A 19,079-nucleotide genomic window follows, 5' to 3' on the forward strand; every position below is an offset into this window, starting at 1 on the left:
CTTTTCTCAGGCCTTTGAATAGTGAGGTCTCACCTTTACATTGTTTCCTGGGAGACTGAAACTGGAGGATTCATGCAGGAAGCTCCCTGCCAACACCCCGTAGCAAAGAGAAGCCTGTCTTCACTCATTCCTTTCGTCAAAAGTGATCAAACCCTTGCTGTGTGTCATCCTCCGTCACCACTGCCAAGGCCGTTTAAATTGTGAAAGGCTTACCGTCCTGCACTTCTCCCGATCGTGACATTGCTCAAGTTCAGTTCCTTCCCCTGCTTACTTCTATAATTAAAGTTACTATTCCGTGAGTTAATCAAATAGGGCACTGTTTTAGGTGCTTTATGTGAATTATCTCATTTAATCCTCACAACAGCCCAATAAGGCAGATACCCTTACACCTTTTGTTACACTTGAGAAAAACTGAAGCTCAGAAAGGTTATGTTGCCCAAGATGACAAAGCTCTGTGACCTTACCTTTCACCCCAGTCTGCTTTGAACCCAAGCAGCCAGGCTTCAGAGCCCGCTGACCCCTCAGCCCAAATAAAGGTGAATGCTGACAAGTTTACCCTGGGCGTTCCTGCAGCCTCAAGGTGAAGAGTTTAGATATTTGTGGCAGCTAGTTTTAGAGTCTGACCTCTCATTTCACAAAGTGGCTCTTCCTAAAATGCAGTTAAGCCAAAGTTAGAAGGAACTGTCCAGAGAGAGAAGATAAGGTACTTCAAGTTGTTTGACTTGGTGCCTACTGACTAGGGTGTTGTGGAGACCTAGGGGCTCCCTCTGCTTTCCCACTTCCTTTCTCGGGCCTGAGAGGGCTGTGTTCCCTCTGGCCCCACCCGTATGTAAGCCAGGGCTCCCCTATTTCTCTCTGTGCTCAGCCCCGACCTCTGACCTGTCCCTGCCCCTGCCCCCCGATCTTCCACTGCCCCTTCACCCTCACGGTGCACACTCAGATTTCCTAAATGTCCTCCCAAGACAATAGGGAATTGCACTCTCTCAAGGGAACACGTAATAGGTGCTGGTGTTCCATCCGTCTTAAGTGTGATGACTCTGAAATCAGACTGTCCGCGTTCATATCTCAAACCCTTGTTTTTTCATCGTGTCAATTTCAGCAAGCGACTTAGGCTTTTTCAGAGCCTCGGCTTGCTCCTCTATGAAGTGAGAGTTCATCAGAGTACCCAGCTCAAACGACTGCGGTGAGGGAAAGATGCCATGATCCATGCGGCGCACTTGTAAGTGTGCCCGAGGTGTAACATACAGGCCCACCTAGTGCCAACTGATGGTATTATCTGCTGATTCAACAGATACTTCTTGAGTCCCTACCAAACATGCTCCTTGCCCTCAGAGAGACCATATCTTAAAGGGAAGATGCACCTTAAACAAATACCTGTAGGAATAATATATAATTATCAATGCATTAAAGGCAATGAGGGAAGTGTCTGCATTGCTGTGAGAGCATACGTCAGAGGACCTGATGGATTGAGGTGAGATCAAGGAAGACTTCCTGAAGGAAGGGACATTTGAATGAGGTCTGAAAGAGGCAAGATGCGTACGAGTAAGGAAGGATAAACAGGGATCCTCCTAGTCCCAATTACCTGATGAAACAAATGTTAGAAATTCCTTGATCCTGTTCAAACAGCTGTATAGTATTCAATATCAGTCGTGTTCAATTAAGAAACTGGTGCTCAGACATACTTTTGTTGTAATTAGATGTCTGCTGTTCATATAGACATTTGTTCTGTAATCGCACTGCTCTTAGCATTATTTATTTTGCCCTTATTATATACAGTGGGTCCCTGCTTACAAGTACACACTTTATCATAGTTACGTCTTTTTAAATTACTGCTGTGCATTTTTTTAAGCACAGCTGCTAGGCCCAGAGCTAGTTACTAGTAAATATGTGTCGAAACTCCCACTCACAGGACTGAGTAATCAGTGTGGAGCCGTGTGCCCTCCCCAGCAGCCTGCCTCTGTTCAACAGGTTCATTTTAGTTAGCGCCGCCCTCATGCCCCCTGCCATCCAAGAATGAAATGAAACTCTAAATCCGCAGAAGCAAGGGTCCCTGGCTGTGTGCCCTGCACCTCTTTGGAGTTGAATGTGGTGCTTCTTTCTGTTACCGTTTGTTACATGTTCACGGGAATCCTGCCCGTATGGTCTGCATTAGGTCAGCTCTCTGTTCTTGGCCAAACTAAGTAAAAAAAAAAAAAAACCACAGGAGGCAGCAGGAAGGTTCTGCGGAAGGAGATGCATTAAAACTTATAGATGCATTAAAACATTGGTCCCTTGTCTAAGGAGGACCGAAACCGAACTTTGACTTCTTTGCCTCCTAGCTGAAAGCTAAAAACAGATTGTAAGCTCCCTCTGACCCAGACCTAAGGTGGCGGGAGGTCTGGTACCTGCAGACCTCTCCTCAGTTAGCTCATGGGACAAGGCTGCGGTCAGTTTTCAAAACCCAGAGCCAAGAGGAAGCTGTGAGTCTCCCGATGACCTGGGATGATTGGATCACAACCTTTAAGTCAATCGTGACCTGCCATTAAGTCTTGAAATTTGACCTGATCAACCACTACATTTATTACTCACTCCCCTGGGTTTTGGAAGATTATGAAGAAGAGGGGTGTGTGGCGGGAAAAGCCATGCCTTTTTGCTCTTAGCGATGTGCACAGGCATCACTCTTGGCACTCTGTGTAAATCCCAGGGGAAAATGTAGCTCCTCTTCTGCTGAAGTTTACCCTTAATTCCCCTCCCTCTACCCCTACCCCTGTGCACCGTCACCATTTGACTGGAATGTCTCCAGCCTTGCAGAAAGAAACCAAAACAAATGTCCTCAATGGTGTTATTTTCAAATGGATTGGAGAATTGTGAGTTCCTAGTTACACGGTGTGTATAAAAATCTCTAGCAAGTCATCACCCATATACTTGGAGTTGAGATGAACCAGCTAATGAAAAGATTAGGTCAGCCGTCTCTCTCCAGCTTGAGACTTGAGTCAATAATTCAGATGAAAATTGAACCAGAACAAACCTTTACCTCTCAGGATATAAGCTCCCGGGTGCCAAACGTCTTTTTTGAGTTACCGGGATTCAGTACACAGATTCTCGCATCTACCTCTGAAATGTGTCAGAATTGGTCTTTGGGCCTAGGTAGGCTCCTTGTAAAACCTGGCTCCGTTCCACACATCCTGAGGATGTGTAATAATTTAAAGTGAGTCCTTCCTTTGGAGGAAAGAAATGTCCGTTAAAATTATAGATTATTAATGTAGTTTCCTTTACTCTTTCCTCCTTCCAGGGATTTCAATATGATCTCAATTTTTTTTTTCCCCAACTTTAGCTGAAAGTAGTGGCTTGTACTTGATTCAATTAAGAAGCAGAACCAAAACAAATTTTACCAACCTTCTGAAAGTATTCAATTCATCATATATTTTATTAATTGTGCTTTATTACGTTTCAGTATATAGCAGTTCAAACGTCCTCTTCTTTCCCCCCAAATTTAGCATTCATCCTCCTATCTCAACCCAAATATTATTTTAAAAATCGGTCATCTGTGATTCACATATCATTCTCAACGAATTCCACACAAATTAACACATAAATAGAAAGTAGTAATTGTTCAAGAGAAATGAGTTTGATTCTGTGAGAGTAAGAGGCAAGGAAGAGATTAAGGCCCCAAAATTAGGACAGCTCCTTAAATTCAAGCACAGAAATCCTGCAGGAATTGGCGCAGCAGGGCCTCCCACGGTTAGAAGGACAAATCCCAGCCCTGGATCAGGATCACAGTTTGCGAGGGAGCTCCCACACTCAGGCTTTCTGGCTCGGTGCATTTTCCGTATTCATTATTCCTAGGTTATGCCACACATTTTTTTTTTTAAAGTAGTTAAATCAGTTGGTAATTATAGATGAAATAGAACTGAAAGGCAGACTTTCAAATTAAATTTGAAAGGAATTGGATGCATCAGCCTGTGGACTGAACCCTTAGGTGTGATTTAGACCACCAAAATGCTGTTTAAATTTTTGAATGTAAATGTCCTTCAGGCAGGCCTGTCTTTTCTTTTTTCTTTTTTCTTTTCTTTTTTTTTTTTTTTTTTTTTGCAGCAGGGAGGTAATTAGTTTTGTTTATTTATATGGAGGTACTGGGGATTGAACCCAGGACCTCGTGCATGCTAGACATGTGCTCTACCACTGAGCTACACCCTCCCTGCCAGGCCTGTGTTTTTTAGTTTGATTCGCTACAGGGCCAGCCTCTTCGTCGTCTCCATGACGCCTGCTTCATGCTTTCATATGATTTCCTGAGCCAGACTTGAATGTATGATCCTGGACTTGGTCTTACCCTCTCGGTAATTCAATTTAGCAAGTTTTATTTTGAATATTCTTTACCAACCGTGGTGTACAGTAGGGGCCGGACATGGTAGTAGGGACGTGTGCACAACAGGACACAGGCCGCACCCACGTGTTTGCCAGCCTGAGGGAGACGAAGGTTCAGTGGGATGGCAGCAAGAGGGTTGACCCTGGTGGAAGGAGTTAGCAAAGACTTCCCTAAGTCCACCTAAATTTTCTAGGAGAAAAACACCGAGGCCCAGAGTGAGCCAGGACTAGATCTGGCTCTCGTTTCTGAAGTCAGCGTTCTTTCTATTCTGCTTGTGTCAGATGGGACAGGGACCCACAGGTGAGGGACCAAAAAGAGCCAGAGCTTCAGACCACTGCACAGCCCACGCTTGTTGAACGTCTGCATCCAGCTGGTCGTGTGTTAGTCAACGCTGTTATTAAAGCCGTATCCTCTGGGGCCCTTTGGAGAGAGGATTTGTACCCTTCCCCTTCTGCTCCTGAGATCTGCCTCTTACGTCCTCTGCGAGCTTCACTATCACGTGAAACAAGAACATAAACCCTCTGCAAGCTCGCTTGATTTATCCATGCGTCCAGGTGGATTTTTTTAATACACATTTTTATTGAAGTAGAGTCAGTTTACAATGCTGTGTCAATTTCTAGTGTACAGCACAGTGCTTCAGTCATACACGAACATACATATATTTGTTTTCATATTTTTTCACCATAGGTTACTACAAAATGTTGAGTATAGTTTCCTGTGCTCTACAGTATAAACTTGTTGTTTATCTATTTTTTATATATATTAGTATCTGCAAATCTTGACATGATACTATGTATAGAAAACCTTGAAGGCTCCACACAGAGGCTATTAGAGCTGATAAAACAAACTCGGCAAGGTGCAGGATAAACATCCAGATATCAGTGGCTTTTCTTTACACTAACAATGAAATAGCAGAAAAGGAATGTAAAGAAACAGTCCCTTTTAAAGTTGCATCCAAAAAATAAAACGAAATACTTAGGAATAAATGTGATAAATTGGATTTTTTGGTAGTTGCCTGAGGCAGCATCTTGTGATGACCATAGAGTCAAGTCACACAGGGGACCCAGCCATAAAGCACAAATGCATCCAAATGATCCCTTAACACAGAATCCATTTACCAAGGAAACCTTGAGATGTGCGCTCACGTGGTCTCCTCATGAGCATGTAGAAACTGAAAATCAAGACGACAACTCAGTTGTTCATATCCTAAAGCCACTTCATAAGTGTTTTACCCCAGAGTGAAAATATTTAGTAGACGTATACACGGTTTGAGTCTGCAAACGTAGATTTAAATGATTGTTTTGCCATTTAACCGCCCGTGAACTTCTGGATTTGGGTGGGAAGGGCTGTTTACAACGTGCTGATAGTGCCCACTCCTCATAACAAGGTGGTGAGATTTCAGACACTTACAGTAGCTTCATAGAAGCAAAACAGGCAGGGTAAAAACAATCTCAGCCCTTTTATTTTTCTACTGGCTTTTATTAAAGATGACCATCCTTCTGCAGCTACCTGGTATTTCAGCAGGATTCTCTTATTATTTATATTCCAGTTCTAAACTCCGCTCTGGTTACTATTTCTCCATTCAGTTTGGCAGAGGGATTCCAAAAGTCAAAGATTTTGACCTTCTCTTGCCCTCCTAGAACCCCCATGTGACACTCTAGTTGGGTAAACTTTCTTTCACCTCTTAGAATGCTGAGTGCGTGCTAGGTAAGTTCAGAGTGTTTTTCCCTTTGGAAAGAGCGCTCTGGATAGTCCCGGGTGGTTAACAGTTCATTGCCTTAGCATTTAAAGGTACTCAGGTCACAGTGTCAATTCATGGAAGACAAAACAAGGTCTCCTACCCACACACCAGTCATAGGAGTTGAAAATTGCAGAGTTAGGATTTCTTGGACTTTTTGCAATTTCTCGCTCCTGTTTTGATGGTTATGAGTGGTGAACTGGGATTTAAAATAGCCCCATTGCTCCTTTTCAAGATGAGCATGTGATGGTCACTGAGGGGTGCAATTTGTTTCTCTATAAAAGACAATCAGACAAGGACATGTCTCTAGAACATACACTTAGCACTGAAAAGGGTCCAGGACAGGAAGCCACAAACCTGAAGCCAGTCCTGGAATTAGTTATTTGTCTTAAAAAGAAGGTCCACTCTTCATTGTGTCATGTTTAATCTTTCAAACAAAATGGAACTGGGTTAACCAAATGTGTTTCTCTTCTTTTGGGAAAAAATGTTGGGTGGGGAATGGGAAGAAGGGAGATAAGACCTCTTAATCCACATGTTTGACACGAGTTTGCCATTGTGAGAACAGTCAGTGCATGGGGCAGTCTGGAAGAAGGTCCCAGAGAAGTCCATCCCCCTGCCTAACAGAACAGCCACACCAGCGTTGCGAAAACTGCCCTCGTTCACAGAGGATCATTCATAGGAGGCTCCGAAGTGCTGGTGCGAATAAATCAGTCTGTCTCCCCAAATTTCAGCATTTCATTCTCGGTTGATAATAATCACAATAATTCTAGGCAAAGCATAATTTCAATAGTAGATTGTTGAATGGAGAATAGGAGACATTTCTATTGGCATTAGCCAATAGGGCCTGTCCAAAAACCCTTGTTATCAAAAATGGGTACTTGTGAGTTCAAAGTCGACTCTGGAAAGCAAGTAGTGTAGACCTTTGGACTAAATCAAGGCCTATAGCAAGCTCCTAGCAAAGACAATTCATCTCCAGCAAATGACAATTTATTCATTAATCTCTCTCTTTCATCAATCTCCCTTCATTTATTTTTGGTTTCCTTCTCTCTCTTGTTTTAATGACCATCAATAACATTCTCGTGGCTGTTTAAATTGGTGAAAATGCCAAGACAAAAAGGTTGATCGGAATATCGTTACGCTTTCCAGAGCAGTAGAGATTGCTACGTGGTCTTTCAGATGAGTTAAAGAGGAACTGTGTCCCGTTCACGTCCTAACCAAAGAAGACACGGTTTAGTGGTTTCTCCTGTGTCCCCACGACTCAGATGATGAGAAAGGCAATTAGAAAGGACATTTGGGCATGTCTGGAAAGCTTGGGGTGGAGACACAATTGTAAAGGTTAGCTAAATTCGTGTGACAGTGTCTGTTCCTTCCACTTCCTGGAATCTCATCAGCTAGGGACAGCCTGGTACGGAGAAGGCATTCCGAGTCAGGACTTAGAATTGGAGAAAGTGTCCTGATGGCCAATTGCGCGGTTTCATCATAGGAGCAAGACGAAGTACTACTTGTTAACTGCTATCCCTAATTCTCAATGTTCTCATTGTTAAAATGAGAGTATTAATAGTAACAATGACTTCCTTATACATTATTGTCAAGATTAAACATTACAACTGTATAAGGGCTTTACCCAGTGCCTGCCTCCAGTACCTAATGAATGGGCGTCACGGGTGTTCTCTGGCCGTGAACGCTGCTTCTCAGCTGGGTGGTGCGGACTGTGATTAGAGCTTCAGCTTTCTCAGTGTTTCTCGAGGCCTCGGCTGCTGTTTTATGTAGTCCTAGCCCAGCAGACCAGTCGTTCTCCAAATGTGGGTCTCAGCCCAGCAGCCCAGCATCACTTGGGAACTCGTTAGAAATGCAGATTATCGAGCCTCGTCCCAGACCTCCTGACTCAGGAATTCTGGAAGTCGGGCGCAGAGATCTGTGTTTTAATAAGGCTTCCAGGGAATTCTGGTGCATATTAAAGTTTGGGAGCCACTAAAATTATCATGCCTCCCGTATATATATTATACCTGCCTACTGTTACTCCACCCACCAAACCACCATCTGAGTCAAGCTTCCTTGGCTGGTTTTAGGAGATTCTGGAGGCCATGTGGAATATTATTGCATTGAGATAATCATCAACAGACAGGAATGACTGTACAATTTTATTACTTATTAGTAGTAAGAATTTAATTAACTCATGTCATTTTTTCTGAACTTCAGTTTCCTGTCCTTGTAAAAATGGAAATACAGCCTCTTCTGCAATAATGCAGTAGGTACATCCCTCAAAAAAAAAAAAAAAAAAGAACCTCGCATCCAAAATTACCATCCCCCCAAAAAAAATTCAAAGGAGAAAATAAGGAAAGATAATTGCTGTTCAATTCCACATTCATAATTAAAAAGTTATTTTTCTTTAATTTAAACAACAAAAGTGATTAAAAATAAACTCTACAGATAGTTTACTATTATAAGCTAAACATAATAAAGTGAGATTTTTCCCTTTTATCATTTGAAATATGTATAAAAGAGCCTGTTGAAACACATATAGAAAGCCTTTACCCTTGACCCTTGCTCCCAACACAGTTCACATCCTTTGACGGGAAAAGAGTAGGAAAGAGGACAAGGGGAAAACAGGAAAGTGTAGCCGGTTGACCAGCCAGCCATGAACCTAGGAGCTGTTAGGTGCTTTTGGTCCCAGCCAGAAGGATTGAAACCCAACACTGTTCTGCATATTGAAGATTGTATGTCTCTTAACAGATTTCCCTACTTTCAATCTGAGTTGCGAAAACTTCTTACTATAGGTGGAACATCTCTAATTTCTTTCCTGCCCTGCCTATGTTATAGGGTTGTTGAGATAGGTAAATGAGATGAATTATATCTCAGTTAAGATTCTTGGAGTCTCAAGTAATAGAAAATTCAACTCATGCTTAAGCAAAAAGAGAGAGAGAGAGATGTATTCTCTTGCTTAACATCAGCAAGTCAGGCATGTCTAGATACCGACACGGTGTCATCAGGTCATGGAGTCTCCATTTCTCCCAAGGGTGGCTCTTTTTCCAGTTAGAATCTGCTCTTGCAGTGGAAGCATTTTAAACGATTCAGTAGATTCAGGGCGACATACTTCTAAGTACAAATCCAGTGGAAGAGTTTGAGAGTCTTTCCTCTGGTGTGCCCATCTGAAGGCTCACTGGTCATGTGCCCATCACTGAAACCACCACCATGTCAGGATTGCTCTGATTGGCTCCCAGCGACTCCAGCAGCACAGAAACTGAGTGGGGAAGTGGTGGTTCCTTAAATAGAATTGTTGCTAGTGGGGCTGATGAACATTGAAGCCACCGACGTTCACTCTGTTTGCTTGAAAGTGTTGGCGTTAACAGGACTTTACATTAGCTCTCATCTTTAGTGAGGTGTTTAAGTCCAGAAACTCTCCTCTACCCGTCATTAGGGAGAATTTTGCAGGCCTACCATCCACAGAGAGGGTCTTCCTTTGTAAGCTGTAGAGTGCTACGGGGGCTCGGGGCCACGGCTCCGCCTTAGCACGGCCCAGTGAGAGACCTGACTCTAGTTCCTGCTCTGCCACCTCTTCACTGTGTGGCTTGCGCTAAGTCTCTTCATCTTTCTGTGCCTATTTCCTGAGTGTGCGATCACTGGGTATCCCCAGAACTACAGGGAAACTGAAAGGTCAGTACGTAGAATGCTTAGTCCTGGCTGCTAGTTACTACTGACTGAGATCCCGTCCGTGGGATCAAAACAGGGTGTCTGTCATGTGCGTAGTCCAGCGCACCATGGAAAATGCAGTTTCCAGATCTCAGGCACCTGAGCCTGCTGCTCCAGCAAGAGACCTGCATAAATAAAGGTGGAAGCCTTGGAGCAGGGCAGGAGATTCAAGAAGCAGTCCCACGCGGTTCCAGTCTGCAGAATGGTGTCGCCAAATCGAATGTACCTCGTTGACAACTCGCAAAAAATTTAAGTGAGGCGCTAAGTGTCACCAAATTAATTTCATACCATCGGCATTTATTTCTGGAGCATCTGCTGTGTACCAGGCACCATGCCAAGTGCTTGAGGATCCAAAAATAAGACAAACCTTGTGCAGAAAACCAGTCCTTCAGGGAAGGACTAGATGGGGTCCTTGGAGCAGGATCTCAGGGCTTCATGCCAACATGCAGCCTAGTAAAACTCCTACCTGCTTGAACTCCTCCGTGTCTTTGGTAACTGAGAAATGAATTTAGAAATGAAGATGGTTATACTTTACCCTTCTCCACAGCTTCATGATTATGGGTAAGAATTTTCTGGAAAGATGTTTTTTTTCAGTCAGGTTAATTATTAACCTTAATTGAGACTGTACACGCAGTCGTGTTTTGAGGTTGAAGTATGCTAATGTGCCAGTGAGCAGCAGCCCTTCATAAACTGATACAGACGTTCAGTACTCCTCACCCACCCACCACTCTCCCACCTCAGCCTGGGACCAGGACTCACGTCAGGGAGCTGTATTCCTGTTTTCTTCTACTTTCATGGTTTCGAGTCTTATGGTCTTTCATCCATTTTCAGTTAAATGGTACAGCCGCTGTGGAAAACAGTGTGGCAGCTCTTCAAAAAATTAAAAATAGAATTACCATATGATCCTGTGGTCCCACTTCTGAGACTATATCCAAAGGAAACAAAATACTAACTCAGAGATATCTGCACCCCTGTGTTCATAGCAGTATTATTTACAATAGCCAAGACATGGAACCCACCTAAGTATCCACCTACAGATGAATAGGTAAAGAAGCTGTGTATACACACACACACACACACATACATACATACAACAGAATATTATTCGGTCATAAAAAATGAGGAAATCCTGCCATTTGTGACAATATGGATGGACCTTGAAGGCATGATGCTAAATGAAATAAATTAGACAGAGAAAGATAAATACTGCATGATCTTACTTACATGTGGTATCTTTAAAAAAAAGAAGAAGAAGAAGAAAAGAAAAACTCATAGAAAAAGAGACCAAAAGAGATCAGATTTGTGGTTATCAGAATTGGAGGGTGTGAGAAGGGGAAATTGGAGGAAGGCTGTCAAAAAGTACAAACGTTTAGTTATAAGATAATTACTAGGAATGCAGTCTACAACGTGATGACTGCAGTTAGCAGAGCTCAAGGATATAATAGGGAAGTTAACAGAGTAAATCCTAAGAGTTCTCATCACAGTTTTTTCCCCTTTTTTTTTTGTTGTATCTATATGAAAAAGTGGGTGTTAGCTGAACCTTTTGTGGCAGTCATTTCACGATAAATGTAAATCAGACCATCATGACATGAGTCTTAAAATTATAAAGTGATAATATGTCAATTATTTCTCAGTAAAACTGGAAACAAACAAAATAAAAGATAGAAAAATAGATAAGCTATTAAAAAGGATTGACAATCAATATATTCTGAGTCTTCACCAAAATAAATATACTCTGTTATTGGTAAGAGTTTGTTGCGGTTAGGTTTCATTGATTGAAGCATTTGAGGCCTCTTAAAAAATAAGACACACAAATCTTCTCATCCATAATCAAAACAAAAAATGTTCCGTAATCAGTCCATTTGGGGGATCAAGATGTCAGTATTCATCCTTTACTTTTAACTTTGCTGAGAAGAAATCATCCAGGAGGAAAAAAAGGGTCACTCTATCTGCACAGTCACTTAATTCTACTCCCTGGGCCCAGAATGCAACTCAACACAGACAATGTTGGGCTAACTCTTAAATTCCGCCTGCTTCCCCTCCTTTGCAAGTCAGTTTCTCCCTCCACCACCCACAGTCTGTTCACCTGTTATTTTCAAGTTCCTTGTTGCCCTAAATTCTGCTGCATTTTGGCAAGCTGCATGCTGCCTGCATTTTTATTGTCCAGAACTCTTCCTTTACCCTGTTTATTTTGACACTGCAAACGGAAAGTGACAACCTGTAACTGTGGGCGCGAAGCATCAACTGAGTGAAGTTATAAAAAAAAAAAAGCTGTTTCTGGCATTTTTATCAAGTGCTTATTTAATAAATGTTATCTACTGTTTTTACTTCTAGTTTGATCGGGAATTCATCTATAATTAGGCTACTGTTGTATGCACAATTCAGCAATTTATCTCCTAACACTCTTGCATACGTAGTACAGCTTAATTTTGTATGTATTTGCGTCAAGACTGTAACTGCTTTGGAGGGGGTCATGCCTTCCATTTCTCTGCATGCCCTAAGTAGAAACCATGAAAATGGTCCCAACAACAGTATATTAAGCTGTTACATCATTACAGCTTTCCTCTAGGACTGGATCGTCATACCATTAAAAAGAAGAAACAAATGAAACTCACACTGTTTCTAGAGGCAGATTCAAATTCTGATGCTGTCATCTCAAAACCAGTTCTCTCGACCACCGCGATAAATATCTAAACTGCCCATCGCAGTGCCTTGTGTAGCCATCACCAATAAAGGCTGTTGTTTCTGAACGTCTTGTTCAATTCTTCTCCCCTGCAGATGGACCCCCATGAGAACATCTTACTGAGCACTCTCGAGATAAAGAATGAAATGGCCACCTCCGAGGCCGTGATAGGACTCGGAGACCCCAGGAGCACCATGCTGGCCTACGATGCCTCCAGCATTCAGTATCGGAAAGCCGGGTTGCCCAGGCATAGTTTTGGCCGCAATGCCCTGGAGCGGCACGTGGCCCAGAAGAAGAGCCGCCTGCGGAGACGCGCCTCCCAGCTGAAAATCACCATCCCCGACTTGACTGATGTGAACGCCATAGACCGGTGGTCCCGCATCTTCTTCCCGGTGGTTTTCTCCTTCTTCAACATCGTCTATTGGCTTTATTATGTGAACTAAAACATGGTCTTCCGTGGGAAGCAAGGACTAGACTCCTCCTTAAACCAGTTGTCCAGCCTGACGTAGAACGTGGAAAACACATCAATCCAGGACAAAAGTGATGCTAAAATACCTTAGTTGCTGGCCTATCCTGTGGTCCATTTCATACCATTTGGGTTGCTTCTGCTAAGTCATGGAGACACTAAGGTCCTTGTGGTTTTCCAGTTAAAAGATGCGAGCGATTTGTACACGTGCTGGCAAGACTGAGTCTGAGTGTTCCAGCTTATCTGCTTAGTCCGCAGCCTGTACCAAGGGGAATCACTGAGAAGATATTCTAGAAGGCTTAGTAGCATCCTCAGCCATTTTGCTGAGAAGTGGTCGTACCCAGAGACTCCGCATCTTCATCCCCCAAGGTTGGCACGCTCTTGAGATGGCTCTGTGCGTGTGGAGCATGGTCTGCAGTGCCATGCAGACATGCTTACTGAAGATGGTCTGTGCCTGTCTTATTAAGTTAATTCCCACCGGATTCTAGAAGGTTCTTGTGTAATTCAAACAGGATAGGGAGAGTCAAGACAGAGACTCAGTAAACCTGTTTGGCCAGTCTCTAATTTGCTTGAGAATGAGACTCAACTACAACGTCTTCCATTTTGACATTTAGAGATGGGGAGACTCCTGAACATTGTCACACGTGGTAGCCAAAGACATTTTTCTAAAAGGCTATTTCCTAGGCGGTTAAAATGAGAGTTAATAACCCAGTGCAGAGTGGAATTCCAGAAGCGACTGTTGTGACAAAATTAAAGCAAGGGAGCAACATGACCCTTATCAACCCCTTGCAGCATCTGGCCTGCGCTAGTGCAGTCAGTGGCAGAAGGGAGCGAGAGAGAGGGCTTTTTCCTCCAAATGCACAAGCTTCTGACAGCGGCTTTTCTAGTTTATCTCATCAAAAGACAGCCCTAAAATAGAAAAGTTAGCAGAATTAGAAGTATCTTAGGTTACACTGGGAGTCGTTCAAATATGTGAATACACAGCACAGACAAAGCTAGCAAGCAGGAGGCGTCTCAGTCTGAGCTCTCTCTGCAACATTTTCCTACAGTTTATTTCTGAATTTAATAGGATATTTCTAAAGAAGGATTTGTTTGTTTCTTTAGAGGATTCCTGGTCTTTTCCAGTTTTTCATGCGTCTGAAATTCTGATTATATTCTTAGGAGACAGGTAAAGTAAGGCTTTGGAGAGACTGAGAGAACCATCTTTCCTCATAGGCAGTGACGTTCACCTGTATTATCTTTCATAGCAAACAGGACTGCAGAGATTATGTGCACAAGTGGAGTTAGTTTGTGAGTTTGTCGGGTCTGATTTTTTAAGAGTGCTTTCATTGTGTGTGTTGCAATCTGCCTAATCAAAAAAAAAAAAAAAAGGAAAAGTCATGGAAAATAGGATAACAGCAAAGCCACATTAGCACGATGAACGTTCTGAGCCTCAGTTGATACTGCAGAAAAATACATAGCTGATGATCAGGCAGGCACGAGGTGGTGTTTTGACTCAACTTTTCAATTATGTCATTGTGCATCTTTCTATACTGATTGGACATACGCGTTCGTATGTTGGACAGGAAAGAGAATAAGCTAGTATATTTTATTTCTGTCAATGTGAGGTTCATATTTGCCTTTCTTGGAGAAAATAGTGAATTGCTCATTTTTCCTGGAAGTTTGATTTGATTGAACTTTTTCTTGGAGGGTGACTTTGCTATTTCTATTTACAAAACAAACAAAAAAACCGCTTCTTTTCAGAGTAACACCCCTAACTGTGCATAGTAGCCAAGGCCAGTATCTGCCTGTGGATGAAATGTATGTTTTCTTCCCCTGGTGATTCAGCAGTTTGGAATATGATAGAGTCCTGCTGCCTTTCTACTCCCACTATCAGAGAAAAAAAAAAAAAAAGGATTTAGCATCCAGCTTTCTGAATTTGCCCCCAAGATGGGAAGATATTTTTTTTTCACCAGCATAGGAAACTCTGGCCCTTATTCTTTGATTATACACTTGAACACCTCTGAGTATGATCTTTGGGCAGAATCCAACTGGCATTCTGCCCCTGGGCTCAGAGCAGAGATTCCTCAAGTTTCTCCAGGGACACACTTTTCCTTGGGCAATCATTTTGGAACATCACACTAATAAAAGTGCCTGCCCCTTGTTGCCAGGGGTTAAAGTTTGAGTAGCATATATCAGGAAGGAGCAAATTCATAACTCAGGTGCACAACTCCAAAATGCCATTCTGGAAAGGTTTTTCTAGAGATAACCCAGAGCTCAAGTCTAGAAGTGGGCTCTGATTTGCAATTATCATAAAAGCCATACAAATCCTTGATGTCGTCATTTATGGTTAACCACACAAAGTTGATGTCCAAGGAAGGCAACGGAGAAATCTAGATCAAAGTGCAGAGGAGCAGCTTCGCAGCATGAGCCTCAAAAGCATATGACCGGCGATTCATTTCTGCTTGTAGTGATAAGAAGATTCTAGGGAGAAGGAGCAAAGATAGGACCCTGAAACAGATGTCCTAGAGCGAAATCCACATATTGGCATTCAATAACCACGTAGGTAGAAAAAACTGACTCATCCTGCCCAGAGATGACAGTAGACATAGAACTTATTCTTAAACTCTATTTTTATTGTAGTTGAATTGGCTTGTAGTCACCAAATTGGGGGAGGGCCAGGGAGGGGTGCTAGATCTTTTAAGTCTTCAAAAAGACCAGTCAGCTTGATACCCAGTGGTTACATTTAAGGACCACAAAAGTGTGTCTTGGCCGTTCTGAGATGGTGTAACTATCAGTTTATACATAGATGTATAGTTTTTCTTTTCATTATAAAACAGCCAGATAGCCAGCAATTAAGGTGTTTTTTCATCTTTGTGAAATTCATAGGCAAATTCTGACTCTAAAATGCACAGTCTAAATGAAATCCTTGATCTCAATCTGTATATATATATTGTACATGACTGCTAGTAGGTATGAAATGCATTTGCAGAATCGAAAACTCATGCAACATACTCATGTGTTTGCATAAGGAATGTTACAATTCTTTCTACTGCAATTTAATAACAGGGGAAAAGACTTAAGCAGTGCCATCTAGACCTTTTCTCATTTCTTCAAAAGCAGTGCTAAGTGAAAATAACAATAATAATAAAAACGGTAGAAACCAAAAGACTTTACATTCTAGCATTAGGAACACACACACACACAAAACCTGTCAGCTTACAAAAGCACAACACATAGAGAAAGTTCAGCGGAATGCGGAATGGGGAGATGAATTATGTTTCTTTTAAGCAAGACCTGCATTAAATTGGCGACGAAGACAATTTCCATTTTCAATAGGTAACTGCATTCCAGTTTTATGATTCAATTCTTACTCAACCACAAAAACAGCCAACAAACGACAGGTCTTACAACATATCTACGTGTATATATGTGTATATATAGATCCGTATAAACATACATATATATGCATTCATATGTTGGGAAACAAAAGGAGTAAGCTAATATGTTTTATTTCCTTTCCTTCCTTAAACCAGTAGATAAATATTTTTAATTTGGCAACCAACAGATCAACATACTGAAACAAGTGATACAGGGTACTGAGCACTTCTCTATCAGCAAATCGATGCCTACCGTTCTTGGGAACCACTGCACAGTCGGACACTAATAGTACTGTACCTCAGAACATGAGACCAACTAGTTCTCTCATCGCTTGTCTACCTGTTCTCTTTTTCAAGGAAACAAATAGCATTGTCTGTTGGTGATTGAAAAACAGAAATGTCTTAAGAAAACAAAAATGATAATAATAAAAAAAAAATTCCTCCTCGGAGGAGGGAAAAAAAAAATTATGAAACCCCACCATGTTGGTTAGGGCAAATACTCTCAACTGTAGCAATCATGCCATTTTGCTAAGTGTACAGAGTACGTGTAATGTGCGCAACCATAACTTTCGCTGGGCGTGTGTAAATACTGAAACAGATTTCTTAAATATTTTTAACTCCTAATTTGTATTTTATGGTAAGGCAACGTGCTTATTCTGTTTATGGCTTAATTTGATGTGTTATTATGTAAATAACTAAACATGCTGTAAATGAATAGTCAATAGATAACAAATAATGATTTTAGGTTTTTTTTCCCTTGATTTGTATTTATTTTTTACTAAGTACGGTTACTGCTGTGCCCCAGCAGAGTCATTTAAACACCCTTTTGCATAGATGGTTTGCGATCCCAGACAGAAGGGTTTCTATTTGCTGTCACACACACACTGACACACAGACACACACTCAAAGACTTCCACTTGGCTGCTCAGTCCTCCCACTCTTGCCCCCTCCGTGGGAAATACTGTAGTGTTCATGTTGTCAAAGTGACACCCAAGAGAGAGCCTTAGAAATGGCAACTGGGAAAAGCAGGAATGAGCATTGCTCGCTTGATAGAGATTTTTATATGTAAGTATTCAAGAAACCAAAGGTCATAAATCTCAGTGTTCAAAGAATGGGAGTTGATACTGATGACACTACAGGAACTAAAAATGCTTATTATTCATACGTACTCCAGAAATGTGTTCCACACAATCCATAGGGAAAACTCTTTCTTTTTAATAGTAGCCTTTTTGTCCTTAGATAGTATTATTCCTTTCAACCAAAGACTCCAGAATTAAAAAACAAAAAAAAAAAAAAAAAGGAAAAAGGAGGGGAAATGGGGGGGAGGGGGGGAGACACTGCTTCACACAAAAGGTTTAAAAAACATTTTTCAAATACACTAGGAACATTGTAAAAACAAAATATGGTAAGGAGCCAACAGAATGCTAATTAAGATACTGCCCTAAAGAAATCATTTAAGAAAAAAAAAAGCACTCTACAATATCTATTAGCTATTTGGAAATTGAAGTAAAACATCTCTGTAGATATATAGATACAGATACAAAATGCTGACATCAGATTTTAACTTGCTTCGAAAATTTGTTTTGCGATAAAGATAAATATGATCCAAAAGTGAAGAAAAGTGAAACTTTTGTGTTTTTTAACTTTCAAGCCAAATAGCTCTCTCCTGTCACATGTCCAGTAATCGGACGCCCACGTGTGTGTCCTGGCACATTCTGAAGCAAGTTGACAGTTCCACCAGCTTGTATCTTTCTCTCTTTAGTTTAGTAATCTGACTTCACCTATGGTCATTTTAAACACATGAATTCAAACAAAGTTGAAAATAATTTAAATTCCATAATATTTTTTTAAAATTTTATTTGCATGGGTGTTTAAATAGTTCTGTTACCATGACTGTCCCTGCACAGTTCTGAACTGTCCTTTTATAAAAGTGACATTCTAGTTTCTTCACAATGTAGTGATTATCAGCCTTACTAATTACCTTGTAGCCTTTGTTAATATGCACATAATGCACATTTTCCAGTGGCTAGAAAATGCAAAACACCCGTGGGTATCATTGCATCTACCTTCATGTCTTTCTAAAAACAGGACTACAAAAATCTCTGGGATACGTGAGGTAGTATCAAATGAGGATTATCAATGAGTAGCACATAAGAATTATTTTCTTGAATTTAAACTTACTACAACCAGTTTCAGCATGTAAATATATAATAATGTTGGCTAGTGTGTAATTCTTGAACTAAGAAGTATAAATAAAACTTTAAAAGATGTGTGTATGTGTGATTTCATTGGGCTCAGAAATTTTTTGATCTGTTAATATGAGTTTGTAGAATGTAGCTTTTGCGTCAAGCAATGAAAAATTTAGGAGCTCGGGATCTGCGGTGGGACCGACTTGAGTTTGAGCTGTGACTTGTCACCTGTCAGGTATATGATTGTGCATCTACTTAAAACATCCGACTCTCAGTTTTCTTATCTGAAGTAAAGATACCATTGTACCTCCTTCGTAGGGTGTTACACAGATGAAATGAAATAATCCATAAGAAATCCTTAGTGTGGTCCAAGATACATGTTAAGTGATGTGTCAACAGTACGCACTATTGTTGCTGTTGTTAATTATAAGCACTGCAAGACTAGTCAGGATGTGTAACACAAATTCTATTGTGAATCTAAAAGTTCATAGTAATTATTGAATGTTCTTAGGTATTTTATATTAAGACTAATTAATGAAGAACTTGGCTTCAGTCAGGAAAACATGATGAACATAATGTACTCAGTCATATAACATTCACCATGTATCT

At 41.2% G+C, this 19,079-nt stretch overlaps 1 protein-coding gene across 3 annotated transcripts in view; it reads left to right on the forward strand.

Moving 5' to 3' along the window:
- The window catches only part of GABRB2 (gamma-aminobutyric acid type A receptor subunit beta2), a 206,709-nt gene extending 188,158 nt beyond the window's left edge, over positions 1-18,551 (forward strand). For all 3 annotated transcript variants that reach the window (XM_074350327.1, XM_045508189.2, XM_074350328.1), the window contains one exon: positions 12,552-18,551. In XM_074350327.1, the coding sequence (XP_074206428.1) occupies positions 12,552-12,899 (348 nt within the window). In that variant the 3' untranslated portion in view covers positions 12,900-18,551. The remainder of the gene's footprint in view (positions 1-12,551) is intronic.
- The last annotated feature ends 528 nt before the right edge of the window (positions 18,552-19,079 follow it).

This window comes from Camelus bactrianus, chromosome 22 (assembly GCF_048773025.1).
Source record: "Camelus bactrianus isolate YW-2024 breed Bactrian camel chromosome 22, ASM4877302v1, whole genome shotgun sequence".
Lineage (NCBI taxonomy): Eukaryota > Metazoa > Chordata > Mammalia > Artiodactyla > Camelidae > Camelus > Camelus bactrianus.